At 35.3% G+C, this 23,136-nt stretch overlaps 1 protein-coding gene across 1 annotated transcript in view; it reads right to left on the bottom strand.

Annotated features, from left to right (window-relative positions):
• CCDC73 (coiled-coil domain containing 73) overlaps window positions 1-23,136 on the bottom strand; it is a 137,131-nt gene that overhangs the window by 69,876 nt on the left and 44,119 nt on the right. The window contains exons 3-6 of the mRNA XM_082628345.1: window positions 15,748-15,819; window positions 5,256-5,327; window positions 3,339-3,374; window positions 2,327-2,401 (exon numbers count right to left, since the gene is read on the bottom strand). Of these exons, the coding sequence (XP_082484471.1) occupies window positions 2,327-2,401; window positions 3,339-3,374; window positions 5,256-5,327; window positions 15,748-15,819 (255 nt within the window). The remainder of the gene's footprint in view (window positions 1-2,326; window positions 2,402-3,338; window positions 3,375-5,255; window positions 5,328-15,747; window positions 15,820-23,136) is intronic.

Genomic DNA, 23,136 nt, shown 5'->3' with positions numbered 1-23,136 from the left:
AGGATACAAAATCAGCATACAAAAATCAGCCACATTTCTATACACAAACAACAAACTATTTGAAAAGAAAATTAAGAAAATAATCACAATAGCAACAAAATGAATAAAATATTTAGGAACAAATTTAAGCAGAGTGGTTAAGGTCTGTACACTGAATATTATAAAACACTGATAAAAGAAATTTAAAAGACACAGATATATGTAAAGGCATACTGTGTTCATGGATGGAAAATTAAATATTGTTTAAATGTCTGTATTACCCAAAGTGATCTACAGATTCAGTGCAATCCCTATCAAAATCACAATGCCAGTCTCTACAGAAATAGAAGAAACAATCCTAAAATTTATATAAAATCATGAAAGACCCTGAATGGCCAAAGCAATCTGAGCAAGATGAACAAAACTGAAGACATCATACTTCCTGATTCCAAAATATATTTCAAAGCTACAGTAATCAAAGCAGCATGGTAAGGACAAGAAACAAAACGAAAGCAAAACCAAAACCAACATGAGACATATCGACCAATGGAACAGAATAGAGAGCCCAGAAATAAATCCACATATCTGTAGCCAACTGATCTTCGACAAGGACACCAAGAGCACATAATGGAGAAAGGATAGTGTTCAATAAATGGTGTTGGAAAAACTGGATATCCACATGCAGAACAATGAAACTGGACCCTTACCTCATGCAATAGACAAAATTTCATACTATAAACAAAAATCAACTCAAAATGGATTAAAGACTTAAACATAACTCCTGAAACCATAAAACTTCTAGAAGTAAATCTAGGAAAAGAGCTTCTCAACATTAGGCAATGATTTTTTAGACATGACACCAAAAGCACAGGCAACAAAAGCAAAAATAGACAAGGGGGATGCATGAAACTAAAAAGCTTCTACAGAGCAAAGGAAATAATCAACTGAGTGAAAAGGTAACCTACGCAATGGGAGAAACATTTGCAAATCATGTATCTGAGTAGGAGTTAATATCCAAAATGTAGCAGGAAGTCATATACACACTCAATAGCAGAAAACTCCGAATAACACAATTAAAAAATGAGCTGAGGACCTAAACAGACATTTCTCAAAGAAAGACATACAAATGACCAACAGGTATATGAAAACATGCTCAACATCACTAATAATCAGGGAAATGCAAATCAAATTCACAATGAGATTACCTCACACCTATCAGAATGGCTGTGATCAAAAAGACAAGAGATAAGAAGTGCTGGTAAAGATGTGGAGAAAAGGAATCTTTGTACTACTGTTATCAGACTAAAGGAAGAAAGCTTGTCAACTGCTTAAACAAATCCACACTACAGTGTGAATTACCTGATTCGGGTAGTAACCATCAAGATCCTTCCACTGTAAAAAAAATTACTTTGCTCTTTGTAATTAGTATTATCTATAGGGTGATACTCTGAAATCATGTGAATATCTTTTCCCCCAACAATCTCTATTTCACTTTTTATCTCTTTTTATTGTTTGTCTTCCCCATTAGAATGTAAACTCCACAAGGGCAGAGGTTTTTGACCCTTTTACTCACAGCTGTATTCCCAGTGCTTAGAGCAGGGTTTGGCACATAGTAGACCTTCATAAATGTGTATTGAATGATTCATCATCTGTTGTATACCTCTGTATTCTGTTGTATACCTCATACCTCCGTATGAGACTGAATGACTTAAAGGCAAAGTGATGTTTCCTTCATCTTTGTATTTGTAGAAAATAAGCATAGTACTTAGCAAATAATAATAACAATAAATGCTTTTTTTTTTTTTTTTTTTGCGGTACATGGGCCTCTCACTGTTGTGGCCTCTCCCATTGTGGAGCACAGGCTCCGGACGCACAGGCTCAGCAGCCATGGCTCACGGGCCCAGCCGCTCCGCAGCATGTGGGATCTTCCTGGACCGGGGCACGAACCCGTGGTCCCCTGCATCGGCAGGTGGACTCTCAACCACTGCGCCACCAGGGAAGCCCAATAAATGCTATTTTATGTTAATTTTTAAGGACCATGGATAAATCAGTTATAATATATAGGCCTAACTTGCTTTTGTCATTTATAAAGTGCTAAAAATAACATATATCTAATTATATTACTGTGAGAAATAATGAAAGTTATGTTAATATTTCCTTTTAAAATAAAAGATAAAGCAAAAATCCTACTAATTTGAAATCCAAGGCTCTCAGGAAAAAGTACTAAATTATATATGATATATGAATTTTTTTCAGCTTCACTTTGCTACACTACATGTTTACAGCATTTTACTGATATAATGCTAAAATACCAAATTACTTTTCAAGCAATAATAAGTTACATTACCTGTAATGCCTTTAATGTTTCCTTCAATCCTTCTATTTCTTTTTCTTTTATTTCTGTAGCAAGTTGATATTTTCCCTTCAAGTAAAAAACTATATTTCAGTACTTTCCAATGTAAGTGACATTATTAACAGGGAAAACAAGAGTTCAAGAACCAAAATCTCTACTTGAAACCTAATACTTCACAGAATTTTAAAATGTATCTGTACTACAACTTATATTTCTAATGACTTCAAGATATCATAAAATTACAATAAGGTCTATACAAGGTTACAAATATCAGGAAATGGAAAATCACATTATAACAATAAATCATTTTATCAGTAGAGCATTCCTGAGAACTTATGGATACTATATAATTAAGTATTTAATTCATATGGCTAGAATAAATATATTCTAATCAATAAGACACAAGTACATTTGTTTTATAAATATAAGGATATGAGAAAAATTTTAAAGAAAGTCTTTTGCTAAAAATTACTCTAAGTTTTAATATTATAAATGACATGTCCTTTGATATAATAAAAACATGTATGAACTATTGAATAGCTAGAGAAAACATTTAATGCCGGATGAATTTCTAGCATTGTTCAGAGTTGTATACTCTTTTCCTGTTGGTCTGCATGCAGATGCAAATCATCTTACTGTTTTTTAAAGAAGGTAATTTCATTGAAAACGGCACTAAAAATATATTATACTTAATAGAAACACTGCAGTATAGTGGAAAGAGCATTAATTTAGGGGTTGAAGAAATCTAGGTTCTAGTCCCAGCTTTGCCACTTCAAAATGGGAGCTTCAGGAAGTCATTTATATCTTACTAGACCTCAGTACTCTCAAATGTAAAATGATAAGAGCTCAAGTAACATGATTCCCTTAGGTCCTTTCTGTTTCTAAAATTTTAAGAAATTAACAGTCTCTATTTGTTTATTACCAATGCTCCTTTCCATTATGGTGAACAACTGATAATTAAATGCATTTAAACTACGTTTCAAATTATTAAAAAATTAATATATACCTTTTCTTCTTCCAAGGCACACATCTTCATTTGCAACTGATAAAGAATTTTAAAAATTAAAATACAGGTAAGTGAAATGTTACCAGTGATTTACACTGGTCAGTGAGACTACAGAAATGTTTTACATGTCTATATTGTTTGAACTTAGTACAATGTGATTATGCTACTTTTACACTGAGAAAATAAATAATAAAAGGGGGAAAAAAGATAGTCACCAAAGAAAATGAACAATTTAATCTCACGATCAGAGCACCAATCATCCTTGAAAGTTCACTTTTTCCCTCCAGTTTTTTTTTAAATGTTTCAATATTTTGCCATCTACTCATAAACAATAACATATAACATTTTCTGAAGGCATACTTTTATAAAATTGGTATCATTTGTATTTGCACTGACAGTATTTTCTGAAATTTTTTTAAAATGCATGTGTTAGTCTAATAAATAAATAATGACATTTTAAAACAGAAAAACTAAGGTGAACTTGCCAAAGGAAACTAATTAAATATTCCAAGCAACACAAGGATACTAGGCAAAGTTGTCAAGAAATAAAACTTTTCTTTGGAATTTCTCCATCTCATTTTCCATATTCCTCACTTACCTTCAAGAATCCTTTTTTTTAAAGAGAAAAAAAAGAAAAAAAGAAATTAAAAAAAAAAAAAAAAAAAGAACCCAGTAGCACTTTCTCTTCTACCCTTCAATTACCTGGATATTCTTTCTTGCCCAGAGTCCCTTGTGGTAACAGAGACATAGAACTGCTCTCGCCTAAAGAATACTATGCTGCACATTTGGTTTCTGCTTCCTTACCCTTCAATTAAAACTCTCATAACTTAGGTAAAGCCAATTTCAGACTATAAGGAAGTTTATCATCTGCTTAAACAAATCCACACTACAGTGTAAATTACCAATAACCTTAACCCACTAGTGATTAGGTTATATAGGTTTATTTTTTTTATGCATTTCTCTCTAAACACACACACTTGTATGGAGATAAAAACAAAAAAGGGGGAAGGAAAAAGGAAAAAAAATGGTGATGTTGGCATGGCTATAAGGAAAAGCACTTTCCAAAGTACATTTTCCATAGGCACATTTCTTACACTTACATTTTTTTTTTTTTTTTTTTTTTGATCTTTGCGGTACGCGGGCCTCTCACTGTTGTGGCCTCTCCCATTGCGGAGCACAGGCTCCGGAGGCGCAGGCTCAGCGGCCATGGCTCACGGGCCCAGCCGCTCCGCGGCACGTGGGATCCTCCCAGACCGGGGCACGAACCCGTGTCCCCTGCATTGGCAGGCGGACTCTCAACCACTGCGCCACCAGGGAAGCCCTACACTTACATTTTATAATTAGAGACTGAAGAGAAATGTGAGGTAGTAAAGAAGAGCTATAGAATTCAAAATAACAGAAGGAGTTGTTCTTCATTTCTTTAAAATATTTTTTTTCAATTCTTCTACTGATCTTTCTTAGTTGTTAATAGTTGATATTTATGGAGGTGCATGATAATCACATATCTTCATCCTTTATATCTCCCTACTTGCATTTCAGCTTTTCACCAATGTTATAATGTTAGCTTGGGTAAAGGAGTAATGTGGAAAAGGTAAGCTCCTAGGATATGCTAATTAAAGACAGAAAAGGGAGAAGGGAGAGAAAGAGCAAGAACACACATATCACTAACATATTTTATTTAGGACCAATAAAAACACATCTCCAAGAAAATAGTATTCCTAATTTCTTTCCTTAACTAAATCATTCTACTACATTACATTATTATCAGTTGTGATTTAAAATAACCTTATTTCCTGCTTCCAATAATAACCTTTTTGTCTTCAGTGAGTATGGAGAACAACCTGTCATAATATTCATGAGAAGTGGGAAAAGTGCAATATTTAAAACTGTAATGTTTGTCTATCCTTATGAAATTACCTGCTTTTTAAAAACTGCCATTGCTTCTTTGTGTTGCTTTGTTAATGTTTCCTTTTGATTCTGAAGAGTTTCCTATTTTAAAATCATGAAAAGTTAAAACAGATTCTAGCCATTTTCAGTTTTAATTTTTAATTGGGTTCACAAATTAAACATATTCATTGCACATATTATTTTATGCTCTTAAAATGCAACTTATGACAATTTTATGATTTTTTTAACTGTCATGGACTCAGCATACAATAATTTTGCTTCCAGTTGCTTCTTCATGATAAAACATGTTGCTCTCTAAAATTTTAAACTCTGAATATAGCTTACTTTAAAGTTTTCTTCAAGAAAATATCTTTCATCAAAAGTTATTAAAATTAAGTCTAATATACAAGCAGACTATAGTCTTATTACAGTTTCAAAAAAAACCAATTTTGTTATCTAAGCACAAATGTTTACATGGTAACATATGATTCTTTAAATTCACTGAAATAATTTTTTACAAAACCAAAACTACCACAGGGCATTTTTGAAAAAAAAATCCATGTATACAATTCCATTTCTTTCCCCTCCACCTTTTTTTGGTAGAAGTTGTGTGTCCTGTCCTTTAGATTCAAAATGAATTTTTTCTTCTATCTTTATCAAATAATTCTCGTAATTTAAAAAATTAGAGCTAAAACTGGCAACCACTTTCAAATGCTTCTGTTATCTTACTCCATGATTCTACAATTTAAAAAATTTATCTACTGACCTCCTATATCATAGCTTACTGACCTCCTATATCATAGCTTTCTTGTACAACCATAATCCTACATGTCCTCCGTCTATTCTTCCAACAGAATTATATAAAAATTGTGGCTTAAATCAATAGTCAGTATTTATACTCTTATAACTGCAATTTTTATTCAATGCTAAGCCATATGGTATATCATGATTACACTTTTTTAAAAATTAATTTATATATTTATTTTTGGCTGCATTGGGTCTTCGTTGCTGCGCGTGGGCTTTCTCTAGTTGCAGCGAGAAGGGGCTACTGTTCCTAGACCCAGGTTTGAACCTGTGTCCCCTGCATTGGCAGGCGGATTCTTAACCACTGCGCCACCAGGGAAGTCCCATGATTACATTTCTATTCTTTTTTTTTTTTCTTTTTTCTTTGTTTTTTGCGGTACGCAGGCCTCTCACTGTTGTGGCCTCTCCCGTTGCGGAGCACAGGCTCCGGACGCACAGGCTCAGCGGCCATGGCCCACGGGCCCAGCCACTCCGCGGCACGTGGGATCCCCCCGGACCAGGGCACAAACCCGTGTCCCCTGCATCGGCAGGCGGACTCTCAACCACTGCGCCACCAGGGAAGCCCCTACATTTCTATTCTTACACAACTTTTATTTTTCCTGAAGTTAGCAATTACTTTAAAATATTTTAATTCCTATAACTAATTTTGAAAAATAATACTGCCAGTTCCAAGGTCTGTATCAATTGGTTCATATGCGCAGAGGCAAAAAAAAAGAATAGAAAAGGCAAAGTGAGAAGATCCCAAGAATGACTTAGGAAATCCCGAACTGCATAGGAAAACAGACATTTTTTTTTTTTAATTTTTAAATTTTTGGCCACACCATGCAGCTTGCAGGATCTTAGTTCCCTTACCAGGGAATGAACCCGGGCCCTGGCAGTGAAAGCACCGAGTCCTAACCACTGGACTGTCAGGGAATTCTCCGGAAACCAGACATTTAGAAAAGCTGTAGATATTGGACAAAATTTTTCAGAGGATATTGCCCAGTTTTCTTATGAAAAAATATTAGACTCTGCTCCTGCAAACAAGGAAAGAATGAAGTTATAGGACACTTCAGGGATAAATTCTTTGAGGAGCAGATTCTGAAGTAAATATGAACTCCAGCTCTCTCCCGGTTTTTTGTGAACAGCCGTAAACCTAGAAATAGGAGATTTAATACGCAACAAAAACTGGAATGGGAAACAGCCCCATTACTAGATCTCCAAATTCAGATCTTCAAAAAGCCTTAGAACAAAAGAAGAATAAACTGGTACCCTTACAGATAAAACAATTTAATACTCCCACTCCAGTCATCAAGCATGAGAGGAGTGAGTCTCATGGTAAAGACACCTGTAGATACTTATTATAAGCATAAAAGATACTGGGGAAAAAAAACATCCTGAACTAGCTAAGAAAATGAAGGGAAAAAATATCAGGTGGGCAAATCAATGTCACTGCTCTGACACACACCCAACTTCCCATTTATTCCTCAAACTTGCAAAGAGCAATTTCTCTAAATATTAAAAGAAACCTTGAAATTTTATTCATACCATAAACTCTGGCAACATCACATAACCTTTCCCTCAGGGTCAATGAGCTACTCAAATAGGGCGTATCTCTAATAATCCAAAGATACTCGCCCCGTTTTAGCCTATAACCGTTATCCTTGGATTCTCAAGTGAGGAATATTATTTTCTCCTTTATGACGCCACACCCATTAACTTAAGAGATACGAATCTACTATGCAAATAGAATTGAAAAATTAAACTCCTATTTTTTTGGAGGAGGTTTTTTTTTTTTTTTTTTTAAGATTCCTGGGGATTCGATTCACAATCAGATCATAGCTTATTTGGATACTGACTTAGGTACCTGTGTGTACCATGGAACCAAATTAAAGATCTCCATGAAGTGGACTCTTTGTGGGCAAAATGTCTTAACTGATATTGGCAGCAGGGTTCAGATTGACCCATCCAAACCTCTACTTAACTTTATATAATACCTCTAAAACCAGAAACGAAGAAGAACTAAAGTCAATTGTCCTAAAGCCTAATAAAGGAAGGATGAATCAATCATACCTATACCAGTTTTAAAATTATGACTTGTTCCCCAGTCAAAAACCCAATGGGTGAAGATTTGTTTAAGACCTTAAGGCCATAAAATAAAACATCAATTTCCCCAATTCACTGAGCCCAGATACTATTTTATCTTCAGTGCCACCTGACTCTACATACTTTACTACTATATATTTATCTGTGTTCTGCTTTTATGGCATCCCTTTAGATCAAAATAGTTTTACCTGTTTGTTCTGTCCTGGGACAGTCAACAATTTACCTGGACAGTTATGCCTCAGTGGTTTACTGAGGAACTTAGGGACCTTAAACCTCCCTGTAAACTCTACACTTATACAATATGTGGGCAAGCTTTCATTATGTTCTAAAGATGAAGAGAGCTCTAAGACTGACTCCATTTATCTACATACTGTTTTAGCTCAGAAAGGACAAGAGAATTCCAGAAAAAAGTTTACTATTTTGTAAGAATAAAGTGCATTATTTAGGGTATAATTTATCCCAAGAGGGTAAATCTATTATTCCTGATAAATTATGAGCCCTTCAATACTTTCCAAGGCTGGTTACTAAGAGAAAATTAAGAAGTTGTCTAGATTTCACTGGCTACTGTAGACACTGGGTTCCAAACATCTCTGAAACTGACACATTTCTATATAATTTAAGTCCTCAACAATGGAACCTCTCCCTTAGGAACTTAAACACGGACAAGAATTTTGTGATTTAAAATTAACTCTCAACAGCCCCCCTCGCACCCCCGCAATTGGGGCCCTCCAAATTGTCATAAAGCTTTCTATCTATTTGTATCTGAGTAATGTAGACAAGTCCTTAATACTCTAACAGAACACCACAGGTATCATCAGGGCCCAGTTGCTTACTACAATCTTCCCCTCAACCCAGTGAGGGGAAAATCCTACTCCTTATCTAAGGATAGTAATAAGCAGCAGCCCAACTAGTAGAGGCCTCTACTGACTTGGTTTAAGAATCTTGTTTAAATTTGATGGTTCTGTATGCTGTACAATCCTGGATGCTACTGAAAACACACTTCTTGGCAAGCAGGCTTACATCCTATGAACTTTTTATTATTTTCTCCCTCACACATTTCAACTCAGTGCTATACTTTAAAGATTGCTACTCTTTTCCCATTACCCAAAGAAGGGGAATTCCATGAGATCTAACCTCTGTCCAAACAATGGCTATGCCTCAAATGGATTTATTAGAAACTCCTCCTAGAAAATCTAGGTTTAATATTATTTGTTGATATACCATTTTTTATAACTGAAATGGGAACTATCAGGCAAGATATACTGGAACAGTCTCAAATGACCCCTAAAACATGACTCCTTACCAGAGGTAAAACCAGTCCTGATGACAGTACTTACCCTCTCAGCAGAGCTTGCCAATTGTCAAGAGATAAGAGAGTTAACATAAGACTAATATCAGGTATACCTTTTGGAGTAGTCCATGATTTTGTAACACTGTAGAAACAATGAGAGTTTCCAACCTTAATAGGAATCCCAATGTAAGATGAACAACAGTTTTAAGTACTCTAATGCTTCTTAAGGAGGTGGCTATCATGAAGCCACACTATTAAGGGATAACAAAGGCTAAAAGAAATATCCTAGGTTTATCTTTATGACCCACAGGCGGCCCTCAATCAGGTCCTGGCCCCATTATACTCTAAAAAGCTAAATCTTTCTGGAGATTAAAAAATCCTATTTTGGAATGCCCACAACTGGCTCCAGAATCTGAAAAGAATACATGGTTGTAGAGTACAAGAGAATCCCTGGCACTTTCAGGACAGACACTTGGTGGCACCAGAGAACCTTGACGAAACTCTGCAAACATATTTTACAAGGAATTACCCATCAGAGCAAGGACATATTGAAAATGATATTCAATTAGCATTGGTGGGGAAATTTTACTAAGATTTTTGAGGATGTCTCTGGTGCAAATCTCATGTGTCTCCCTCACAATCCTAGTAAAACTGTTATTCTTGTAAATCCAAGTTTCAGGACCCCACTGAACATGTCCAAATGGACTTCCGAAAATAAACCCCTATAGTGGGTTCTGAATATGTTCTGATCATTGCTTGCTACTTCTCTGGATGGATTAAAACTTTTTCTTGAGAGAGAGCTATAATTATGAGAGTAGGAAAAAAATTACTTGATTTTGTGTTCCCAATATGAGGATCTCCAGTAACAGAGGCACTCATTTTATTGGACCTGTTTTTAGAGAACTCTGCAAAGCCTTGTCATTTATTTAGATATTTCATTGCCCCAATCATCCCCAATCTTGAGGAAAATTAGAGAGAATTAATGGCACCTTAAATCTGACACTCTTGAACTTCCATGACCAAGAAGGTTATGTCTAACTCTCAAGACTCTTAAGTCCACACTCTCCTATACTTCACTGGCTTCTACCATACACACCTATTAGAGGTTACCACATGAAACTGGCTACTTGTGCCCCAATCTTGGACATTTTCTTACTTCAGACAAACCTGGCAAAGTAGTCCAAGGACTCAGGAAATATACTTCATAGTCTTATCACCATCTCACATAAGTTGCCTTTCCTCTACATGATCTAAAATGCAGATAAACATAAGCTGAGAGAGTTCATTACTATTAGACCTGCCCTGCAAGAAATGATATGAGTCCAACAGGTTGAATTGAAAGGACATGAGAGAGTAACTCAAAGCCATATGAAGAAATAAAAATCTCAGTAAAGGTAAATACATGAGCAATTTATAAAAGCTAGTATTACTCTAACAGCAGTTTTTATTTCTTTTTTAAGAAACTAATACTTAAAAAAAAAGACAATTATTAGGCTAAAAGCTAGTATTACTGTACCTTTGGTTTGTAACTCCATATTTGCTTTCTACATAATTCAGAGACTAATGCATTTTTAAAACTACTAGTTTATTCTCTTGAGCACACAACATATAAAGATGCAATTTTATAATATCAACAACTGAAAGGGGTGTAGATGGAGTTATAAAGGAATAGAGTTCTTGTATGTTATTGACATTAAGCTGATACAAATTCAAATTAGAGTGCTACAATGATAGATGCTAACTGTAATCTCCATGATAACCATAAAGGAAATAGCTAGAGAGTATACACAAAAGGAAGTGAGAAAGGACTTTAAACATCTCACTACAAAAAACTCAACTAAACACAAAAGATGATGGTAATGCAGGAAATGAGGGACAAAAACTATCAGACACATGGAAAACAAATAGTAAAATGACACAAGTTAGTTGCTCCTTATCAATAATTACTTTAAATGTATATTTTAACTCTCTCGCCTAAAGACAAAAATTGGAAGAATGGATAAAAAACATGATCCAACTTTATGCTGTCTACAAAGACTCACTTTAGATCTAAAGACACAAACAGGTTGAAAGTAGAAAAATGGAAAAAGATATTCCATTAAAATAATAACCAAAAGAACAAAAAAAAAAACAAAATTAAAAATGGCCTTTAAATTTTAAGAAGTTACATTAGACAAAGAAAGATATTATATATCCATAAAACATTCAATAAGGAAGAAGATATAACAATTATAAGCATTTATGAACTGAATGACAGACCATCAGAATATATGAAGCAGGGCTTCCCTGGTGGCACAGTGGTTAAGAATCCGCCTGTCAACACAGGTTTGATCCCTGGTCTGGGAAGATCCCACATGTCGTGGAGCAACTAGGCCTGTGTGCCACAACTACTGAGCCTGTGCTCTAGAGCCTGCAAGCCACAACTACTGAGCCCACATGCCACAACTATTGAAGGCCGCATGCCTAGAGCCCATGCTCTGCAACAAGAGAAGACACCATAATGAGAAGCCCTCACACTGCAAGAAAGAGTAGCCCCCGCTCGCTGCAACTAGAGAAAGCCCATGCACAGCAACGAAGACCCAATGCGGCCAAAAATAAATAAATAAATAAATTTTAAAAAAAGAAAAGAATGCGAGAGATCCCCCCTCCCTTTAACAGAACAGAAAAACAATAGAGAAAATCAGTGAAATTAAAAATTGCTTCTTTGAAAAGATAACAAAATTGATAAAGCTTTACCCAGATGGACTAAGAAAAATAGAGAAGACTCATTACTAAAATCAGAAATGAAAGTGGAGACATAACTACTGATTCTGCAGAAATAATAAGTATGATGAGAGTACTATGAACAATTGCATGCTAACAAATTGGGTAACCTAGATGAAATGGAGAATTCCTAGAAATGCAAAACCTACAAAGACCAAATTATGAAGAAATAGAAAATTTTAATAGACTATAGGAGATTGAATCCATAATCAAAATCTCCCAATACAGAAAAACCCTTAACCTGATGGCTTCACTGGTGAATTCTACCAAACATTTAAAGAACTAACAGCAATCCTCCTCAAATTTTTCCAAAGAGTTGAATAGGAAGGAACACTTCCTAACTCATGCTTGATGCCAGTATTACCTTGATACCAAAGCCAGATGAAGACACATCAAGAATACTACAGACCAGTACCCCTGATGAACACTGATGCAAAAGTTCTCAAAAAATACTAGCAAACTGAATTCAGAAGCATATTAAAAGGATCATACACCATGACCAAGTAGGATTTACCCCTGGGATAAGAGAGTTCAACATACAAAAAAATCAGTCAATGTAATACACCACATTAACAGAATGAAGGCAAAAAAGCACATAATCATCTCAACTTATGCAATAAAAAGAATCTGACAAAATTCAGTACCCTTTCATGGTAAAAAAAAAAAAAATTCAACAAACTAGGAATAGAAGGAAACTACCTCAACATAATAAAAGCCATATTTGAAAACCCCACAGTGGACATAATACTCAATGGTAAAGGACTGAAAACTTTTCCTCTAAGATCAGGAACAAGGCAAGGATGCCCACTTTCACAACTTCTCTTCAACATAGTACTGGAAGCACTGGTTAAAGCAATGAGGCAAGAAAAAGAAATCCAATTTGGAAAGGAAAAAGAATTATCTGTTTGCATATGATATGATCTTATATGTAGAAAACCCTAAAGATTCCACAAAAAACCTGAATGAATGAATTCAGCAAAGTAGTATAATACAAAGTCACACAAAAATCAATTGCATTTCTATACGCTAACAATGAACTACCCAAAAATGAAATTAAGAAAACAATTACATTTACAATAGCACTAAAAAGAATAAAATACATAGAAATTAACTTAACCAAGGAGATGAAAGACTTGTACAATGAAAACTACAAAACACTGCCAAAAGAAATTAAATTAAAAATTAAAAATACACACACATCTTTTGCTCTGGGATAAGAAAACTTCATATTTGTAAGCTAATACTATCCAACGTTATCTACAGATTCAATGTAATCTCTATCAAAATCCCAATAATATTTTTTGCAGAAATAGAAAAACCCATCCTAAAATTCATATGGAATCTCAAGGAACCCAAAATAGCCAAATAATCTTGAAAAAGAAGATCAAAGCTGGGGGACTCACACTTCCTAATTTCAAAACTTACTGTAAAGCTCCAGGAATCAAAACAGTGTTGTACTGGCATAAAGAAAGACACATGGACCAATGGAATAGAATAAAGAGCCCAGAAATAAACCCTCACACACATGGTCAAGGGTGTCAAGATCATTCAATGGGGAAAGAACAGTCTTTTCAACCAAAGGTTCTGGGAAAACTGGATATACACAAGCAAAAGAATGAAGCTGAACCCTTACATAACACTATATACAAAAATGAACTCCATCAAAACACCACCAAACAACCTGTTAATAAAGCAAAACCATGTTTATTGGAATTCATTGCAGTAAGTGAGGACACTACCTTGACAGTGTCTTAGTAGTATCTCAAAAGGAACAAGTTAGAATTGGGTTATATAGAAGGTTATGGGATTTAGGTGTTTGGGGGAACTTAAGATACTTTTAAGATACATTGCCAATAAGCAATATATGAAAGTTCTATTTTTCTACAACTTTGTAAAGTAAGGTAGGAATCTCGTTTTATTTTTCTTCAGATGGTATACCCAGTTCTAATATCATTTCTTGAATAATCTACTTTTTCCCACTGATCAGAAATGTCACCTTCATCATTCACTAAATTATCTTATGTATTTGGATCTATTTCTGGACTCTATTATAGTCTATCTGTTCATGTATACTACCAAGCTATTTTAACTATTATAGCTTTATAATATATTTAAGAATCTAGTGTGACTAGATTCCTTTTCAAAACTTTCGCAGCCACTCTTGTAAGTTTATTTCCACATAAACCTTAGAATCAGCTTAAGTACACCAAACACACGCTTGGTATTTTAAATTGGATTGTATTAAACTTACTGATTAACTTAAGGATTCTGATAATTTTCTACTATTGACTCTATTCAAAACAAGATATGACTTTACATTCTGACTCTACATTCTGACTTTATGTCTGCTTGGAGCTTTAGATTGTATTTGGTGTTTACCTGTTTTTTCTCTCCACAAACAGGTCTCTTTATTTGACCTGTCCCTCATATGTAACCCAACCCTGGTTTCACTCCCATTTCTACACAACCTTGGAATCTCTCTGGCCTCAAAATTCCCATCATTGGCCTATCCTCTGTCATTTGAATTCTATTTCTGACATGTTATCTCCAAGTTCCTGTTTCAATATTGCCAAATACTGAGAAGAAGGGTCATCTTAATTAAGCTTTCAATTTTTAGCTGTTAAGATTACTTTGGTGGGGGACTTCCCTGGTGGTCCAGTGGTTAAGACTCCACACTCCCAATACAGGGGGCCTGGGTTCAATCCCTGGTTAGGGAACTAGATGCCACATGCTGCAACTAAGAGCCCGCAACCCGCAACTAGAAGATCTTGCATGTCAACAAAGATCCCACGTGCTACGACAAAGACCTGGTGCAGCCAAATAAACAAATAAATAAATATTTTAAAAAAGAAAAGATTACTTTGGTGGAAAGGCAAGAGAGGCACTATCAAAAATGCCTTTAGGGCTTCCCTGGTGGCGCAGTGGTTGAGAGTCCGCCTGCCAATGCAGGGAACACGGGTTCGTGCCCCGGTCTGGGAAGATCCCACATGCCGCGGAGCGGCTGGGCCCGTGAGCCATGGCTGCTGAGCCTGCGTGTCCGGAGCCTGTGCTCCGCAACGGGAGAGGCCACAACAGTGAGAGGCCCACATACCTCAAAAAAAAAAAAAAAAAAAAGCCTTTATATGGATAAGGATCAAAAGAGAATCAGATATGATACCATTTTTTTAAAAGATTTGGTTATAGTATATAACAATAGCCTAGGAAAATACGGTACTATTCTGAAGTTTCACTTCTTAAAAAATATTTTGACTCCTCTATAACACACAATATGTTTCTCAGATATGAAATAGTTCATAGTAGTTTTCAGAGTTATCCTTGTCTATTTTCTTTTCAGAAAGCCTGGGGAAAAATGGTTATTCTCACAGAAGAAACTAACACAACATTGTAAAAAAAAAAAAAAAGTTATTCTCAGTTTTCTGGAAGCCTAAATGTTCTTAACAGTTTTAGTTGGAATTTTCTTGAGACTCTAAAATGATGCACAATTCCCCAAACATGTTTAGGAAATTTAAAAACTAACTTCACAATTAAGGATTAAAATACATAAAATAAAATGCTAATTAGAGGGGGGAAAATACTCACCTTTTGCCATTTAAGTTCCTGCGTCTCCATAATAATTTTACCAATCTGCTCTTCATACTGAGCTTCTGCTTCCTAAGTCAAAAAGAAGAAAAATACTAGGAAAATTAGGACTTGAAAATTTCCAGTTTCAGCTCTTTCTAGAGAGATAAAAAGAGCATCCTCCCACATATACAACAAGAAAAAGGGCTGGAAAATTTGCAAATTAAATAGCCAAATCCATCAGAGAACTGAGGTCCCAGATCAACCAAGTAATCCAAAATCTGGATAGAGAAACGGGTTACTGCAGGGAGAACAGACCCACAGCATTTGCTTACCTGGGACATAAGCCATTGAGTACTGATTAAAGAACTCAGCTAAAAGTCCTTAATAAATTTCTAAAGGCAGAACATGGGCTGGTGTAAGAACATGAATCTCCTGAGGGCTCCAGAAATAAGGAGGCTTGTATCGTCTAGAAATAAGGAGGTTTATACCTTCTAACAGGTTTTTCTTCCATGAAACCCACCAGGTGGTTACAGGGAAGGATGGGAAGAATCTGAGAAAGCTTTTCCCCTGTGGTACTGGCTGGGGAGGAGAAAAGCAGTCACAAGCCTTCTTCCCTAAATCTCCTACAGACCAAAAACCTTAATCTGCAGGGGATAGGACAACAAAAACTATATCTAAGGACACTAGTGGAAATCCTCTGCAGCGGGGAAAAGGGACCAGCAGACACCACTGAAAACTCTACCTAGACAGACCTGCCTTTCTTATCTCCTCTAAGGAACAAAAGCCTTAATCTACAGGGGGAAGGGCAATAAAAACTAGCCCATGAGAGCACTTATGGAAACCCACTGCAGCTGAGAGGAGAAGGCTAGAAAAATAAAACAGCTCTATCTTTGGGGAGGGGAAGGAATACATGCTAGGCCCACAATTAAATAAAAAAGAGGGATCAGAATTCTTGTGGAGGCCTCACCTTGAGACTTGGGTTCACCAAAACTGAGGCTTAATAGAAACATCAGAGAATGCTCCTATTCCCCACGTGCCACCACCACCCAACTAACAAGTGTCAAGTAAAAAACAGTGAGACATAGCTGGGAGAGCTGAAAGGATAGACTCTCTCTGGGAAGCAGCATAAAAGGAAGACCCAAAGTCAAGGGGGGAAGCCCAAAGCCAAGCAAGAAGCAGTTATTTAGAAAAACCCTCTGATTTCATTTAAAATATTGTAATACTCTTGAATTAGCCCACACAATAAACACAAGGTATCACTAGAGAAATCTGAAGCTTCTGTTGGAAGCTTCAATAGGTAGACTTGAAAGCTGCCCGGTTTAGTGTTGAAGGCATACCCCAACACACACACACAGAGCTCTTCTGCAAAGACTGAGATTTTGTTTGTTTGTTTTGGTTCCAGGTATTTAAGGAAATCTATGTCAAACAAAGCATTAGCTGATCACTAAGCTAAGAGCACATGACAAAATCTGAAGACTTAACACAATTATTTCAGAAAAGTTACTACACAAACAAATAATGACAAAAACAAGAAGCAACCCTGAGAAGAGGGAGGAATCTTATTTCCAGAGTTGTCACATATTCAAAATGTTCATGTCCATTTCTCAAAAAAAATTTACAAGGCATGCAAGTAAACAGAAAAGTGTGATCCAGCGCTTCCCTGGTGGCACAGTGGTTAAGAATCCACCTGCCAATGCAGGGGACACGGGTTCAAGGCCTGGTCGGGGAAGATTCCACATGCCACAGAGCAACTAAAGTTGTGCACCACAACTACTGAGCCTGTGCTCTAGAGCCCACGTGCCACAACTACTGAAGCCCGTGTGCCTAGAGCCTGTGCTCCGCGACAACAGAAGCCACCACAGTGAGAAGCCCGCGCACAGCAACTAGAGAAAGCCCACGTGCAGCAACGAAGACCCAACGCAGCCAAAAATAAATAAATAAAATAATTATTAAAACAAAAAAAAAGAAAAGTGTGATCCATACACAGGAAAAAAAACAATTTAATAGGAACTGTCCCTGAGCAAGTGCAGACAACGGACCTAGACAAAGACTTTAAATCAATAATTTTAAATATGCTCAAAGGGCTAAAAGAACCATATACAAAAGTCCTAAAGCCATTAAAAAGTTAAGGGAATGCTACAAACAAGTTTATGCTCATAAATTTGACAACTTACAGAAACAGACCAATTCTTCTAAAACCACAAACTATCAGACCTCAACCAAGAAGATAAATAACAATCTTCAAAAGCCCTATAGTCATAAATTTAAGAGCTCCAAAAAAAGAAATGTAGAGGTCCACATAATTTCACCATAGAATTCTAAATGATAACGCATTCTGAAGTATTTAGGAAGTGCACTGATGCCTGCAATTTACTCTGAAACCATCAAAAATTAAGCTGAAGGAGGGATAAGTAGATGGATAGACGTGACAAAACAAGTACAGTAAAATGTTAATGGTGTATGAGCGTTCACTGTCAAATTCTGTTAGTTTTGCTGTATGTTTGACAATTTTCATAACAAACTGGGAGAAATCAGAGTGGATGTTAACAGGTAAAATACATTTTGTTATGAAATATTTTCCTACGACTCTCTCACATGTTCTTTGCTTTATTACACACAAACATACACACACTTATACAATGGTATTCAAAGAGGCTTTCATGAAAGCTGTCTTACTGAAAATGCTTTCAGCAGCAAGTAGCAACAACAAACCCCGACTCACAATGGCTTATGGGACTTACTGTCTCACATGACAAGTCCAAAGGCAGAGTCCTTCTAGAATTTATTTCAGCGGCTCAACAATATCATCAAGGACTATAATTCTGCCCATCTTTCCATTTTGCCATTACCCAAGTGATTTTCCTTAAGCTTTTTCACCCCTTGGCTACTTTAATTTTAGGCATCAAGGACGGAAAGGACATTAGCCTACAGTAGAAAAAGTGTAATCTCTTATTAAAAGGATAACAAAACTTTTCCCAGATGCTTCCTAATCATATCTTCTAACATCTCATTGGCCATAACTAGGTCATATGCCCACTCCTAAACCAGCTGCTGGCTGGTGAAATGCATTGAACCTTCGTGAGTGGTTAGGACAGTCAGGATTTACCTAACTCATATTGGTGAGAGTTGGACCCTAAGACACAGTCAAGGTTCTTCCAGCATGAAATAAGGGACAGAATGTATACGAACAAGGTACGCTATGTGATAAATAAAGTGAGGAGAGAACAGAAGCTCTCAAAGTAATATGTACCTATAGTCAAAACATTGAAAAAAGAAATAAGTGTATACACATTTTTGGGGGGAGGTGTGTAGAACATATAACATGCATATCTTCCCAAAGCAGGTGGATTGAAAATGTACAAGATACAGCTTTCTTCATGTGGGCCTGGTTATACACTTCTCTTTTGTTTTTTATTTGTTTTAATTTATTTTATTTTTGGCTGCATTGTGTCTTTGATTCTGCATGTGGGCTTTCTCTAGTTGTGGCAAGTGGGGGCTACTCTTCGTTGTGGTGCATGGGCTTCTCACCACAGTGGCTTCTCTTGTTGCGGAGCACTGGCTCTAGGTGTGCGGGCTTCAGCAGTTGTGGTGCGTGAGCTTCAGTAGCTGTGGCTCGCGGACTCTAGAGCACAGGCTCAGTAGTTGTGGCGCATGGGCTTAGTTGCTCTGCGGCACATGGGATCTTCCGGGACCAGGGCTCGAACCCATGTCCCCTGCATTGGCAGGCGGATTCTTAACCACTGCACCACCAGGGAAGCCCTACTCTTCTCTTTTAGTGGCTACAGGGGATTCTCAGATCTTACTATGATTTAGATATTGGTCTAAGCACCTTTTATATATCAATTTAATCTTAGATATAATTTTATGCGTTACTTGTATTCTTGTTACTGCCATTTTATAAATGAGGAAACTGGGTTATCAGCAAGAGGATAAATAACTTGCCTAAAGTCATATAGCAGGTAAACAGCAGAGCAAGTATTTGAACCTAGATGATCTGTCTCCAGAGTCTCTTAAACATGCCATTATATCACCTTTAAGAAACTGTGGGTGGTGTAGGACAGTATGAATTGCTATAATATACTCCTTTCCTTCAAAAACCTCAGAATTTAATCTTCATATCCCATAAAAGTTAGAAAACCATTCAAAATCACACTACCTATTTTAAATATACAAGTACATTCTGATTATTTAGTCGAACACTTCAAAATAAGAAATATTTGTTGAAAGGAAAGGCAAAAAACGTTTAAAGTGTTATGGATATTCTAATATTAATATTTTTCTATTTGAGAAGTCTTTGTAATAGATTAAGCTGACTAACATGAAAACAGTAGTTTAAATACGAACTAGGAAAGAGATTTTTTTTAAATGTGAACTTTTAGGCTATGCCATGCATATTAGAGATATTTATCTTGGATATTTTGTAGATAATCAAACCAAGAAACTCTCAGAAAGAGAGATTAGTATTGTATTAGACAACATGAGGAACTGAATTGGGCAATTTCGTAGGAGGTGGATTATGAGTTTGAAAAGGAAAATAAAAGTACCCAGTAACAGTTTTGGCTGCTTGGACAAATGCCTGGTGTATGTACTATGTCCCTAAATCTGTTCAGGGTCAAGAATTGAAGGCCTGACCAATACACAGCCCATCTTGTAAAACTACAGCCTGAAGCAAGTACTTTAAAAAAAGCATGGCACTTTCTAAAGGTAATAAAGAGTAAATAAACCATCAAATTACTCCTCTTTTATTGTTTTTATAAAAACACTTAAATCCTTGTAGTCCTAAGGCAGCTAATAAAAAATAAACACTTTTAAGGTTCTATCTTGTATACTTTATTGAAGTTACACATGGGATTTTCTTACCAAATTTAATATATATTTTCTCATTGACAATTTAATAAGAATTTTTGTTAATAACTTTTGAAAGCTGCTTGAATGAATAAAATGAAAAGTTCAAATAAAATGTAAATAATAATTTTTAATAAAAAGCATGAAAAATCAAAATCCTAATATAGTAGAAGCATATTATAATGTTATCTTTCAGCAATGTGGATAACACTCATTTTATCAGTTTTCTATGTAGTGTAAAGATACAGATTCTACAAATCATTATAATTACAAAGGGGTATGACTTCACTCATAGCGTAACTAATTTTATGGGGCATTAAAATGCTGCTTAATGTTATTTACCACATATTATACCATTAATTACCCAGTTTCCTTCACAATTTCCCTAGCAAATCATTGTGGGGTTTTTTGTTTTGTTTTGTTTTGGCTGCGCCCCACCAAAAGGTCAAAAGACCAAAAATGAAGAGAAAAAAAGATACAATAGAAATGGATCTACAAGGGGTCCAGATATTGGCGTTTATAGACACAGACTTGAAATAGATGAAACTAATATGCTCAAGAAATTATATGACAAAATCAATTTCAGCAGATGAACTAAAGTTATAAAAGTAGAACCAAATGAAAATATTAGGATTGAAAATTTAAGAAGTGAAATTAAGAACCCAATAGATTGACTTAATCATCAGATTAGGTAAACTGAAGAGAAAATTCATTAACTGAAAGAAAAAAAATAATAACCAGACTGAAACATGAACAGAAAAAGAAAAAGAAGGAAAATATAGACAAAAAATCAATAATTATATAGAAGATTTGAACAAAACTGACAAAGTTGACCAAATTCACAGTCATAGTATACTGCACCCAAGAAATACAGAATACATATTATTTTCAAGTTCATCTATGTTGGAATATTTACCAAACTTGATTATATGCTTGGCTAGAAAGAAAAGCTCCAAAAATATTAAGTGATTGAAATTATATAAAGCTTATAATCTGACATAGTAAAATTATGCTAAAAATCAATTTTTAAAAGTTAATAAAAAGTAAAATTTTTAAAAAAAGTAAAATAAAACTCCCAAATATTTATAAATGAAGTAGTACACGTCTGAATAACGCATGGGTCAAAGAATACATTACAATGAAAATTAGAAAGTAATTTGAACTGAATGATAATGAAGATAAAATCTACATAAATTTGTAGAATCCAGCTAAAGGCATGCTAAGAGAAAAGTTTAGAGCCTTAAATACTGTATATTAGAAAAGAAAGAAAGGTTAAAATTAATAACTAAATACCATCTTCAAAAGTTCAAGAAAAAAACAACAAATTAAAGTAAGGAAATAATAAAGATAGAGCAGATAGTAATAAAACATAAAACAAATATGCAAGAGAATCATCAAAGTCAAAATTTAATTCCTTGAAAAGACTAACATAATTGATAAACCCTTAGAAAGACTGATCCAAAATTCCTACTCATTCATAATATCTCTGCATGAGTTACTTCTTCCATGAAGCTTCCCTCACTCTCCTTAGTAAAGTTAGGCATTTCCTTGGCCACACTCTCCCAGTATATTCTGCACTGCTTTATTATTACATGGTATTATAATCTCTAAAACCTGTCACAGTAAGTGCTCAGGAAACATTAGGTGAATGACCAAATATAGTCTTGCTTGCTTAATATCTCTCAAAAATAAAAAAAAGAATCACATTAATTTGTACTATAGTATTTCTTGAATTTTCACTGTTTCAAAGTCCTAATTTCTTTTTACAAACTTTTTATTTTGAAATAATTTTAGATTTACAGAAGACTTGTGTAAAGATAGTAGAGTTATTGTATACCCTTTACCCAGCTTTCCTAATGTTGAAATCTTACATAAGTAGGATAAACTTATCAAAGTTAAGAAAGTAACATGATAACAATATTATTGATTACACTACAAAGTTTATATATTTCACTAGTTTTTCCACCAATATCTGTTCCAGAACACAATACGGGATACCATGTTACATTTAATCATGTCTCCTTAGACTCCTCCAATCTGTGAGTTTCTCAGCCTTCTTGTTTTTCATGACCTTGATACTTTTGACAAGCATTGTTGAGATATCTTGCAGAATATTCCACATATGGGGTTTGTCTGATATTTTCTCATGATTACACTAGGTTTTGGGGAAGAATACCACAGAGGTAAAGTTCCCTTCTCATCACATCATATCATGAGTACTTGATATTCACATGAATTATTGATACCATACAAATTCTTTCTGGGGAACTTAACCTTAATCACTTAGTTAAGGTGGTATCTGCCAGGTTTCTCCACAGTAAACTTAACTATTTTTCCCTTTATATTTTCTATCTGTTAGAACTTAGTCCACAATCAAGGCAAGGGAAATTAAGCTCCACTTCCCAGAGGGAGGAGTATCAAACAATATGTAAACATATATAAAACCACCACAGTAACTTACTAAATAATTTGGGGAAGATATTGTGTGACTATGCAACTATTCTGTTTCTCCTTAAAATTTCATCCACTAATTTTAGCATTTATCAGTGGATCTTCCCTGCA

This window comes from Mesoplodon mirus, assembly GCF_964341445.2.
Source record: "Mesoplodon mirus genome assembly, chromosome: 7".
In the NCBI taxonomy this organism is placed as follows: domain Eukaryota; kingdom Metazoa; phylum Chordata; class Mammalia; order Artiodactyla; family Ziphiidae; genus Mesoplodon; species Mesoplodon mirus.
Note: the sequence above shows the minus strand (reverse complement) of the source record. Positions and strands in the feature narration are given on the sequence as shown.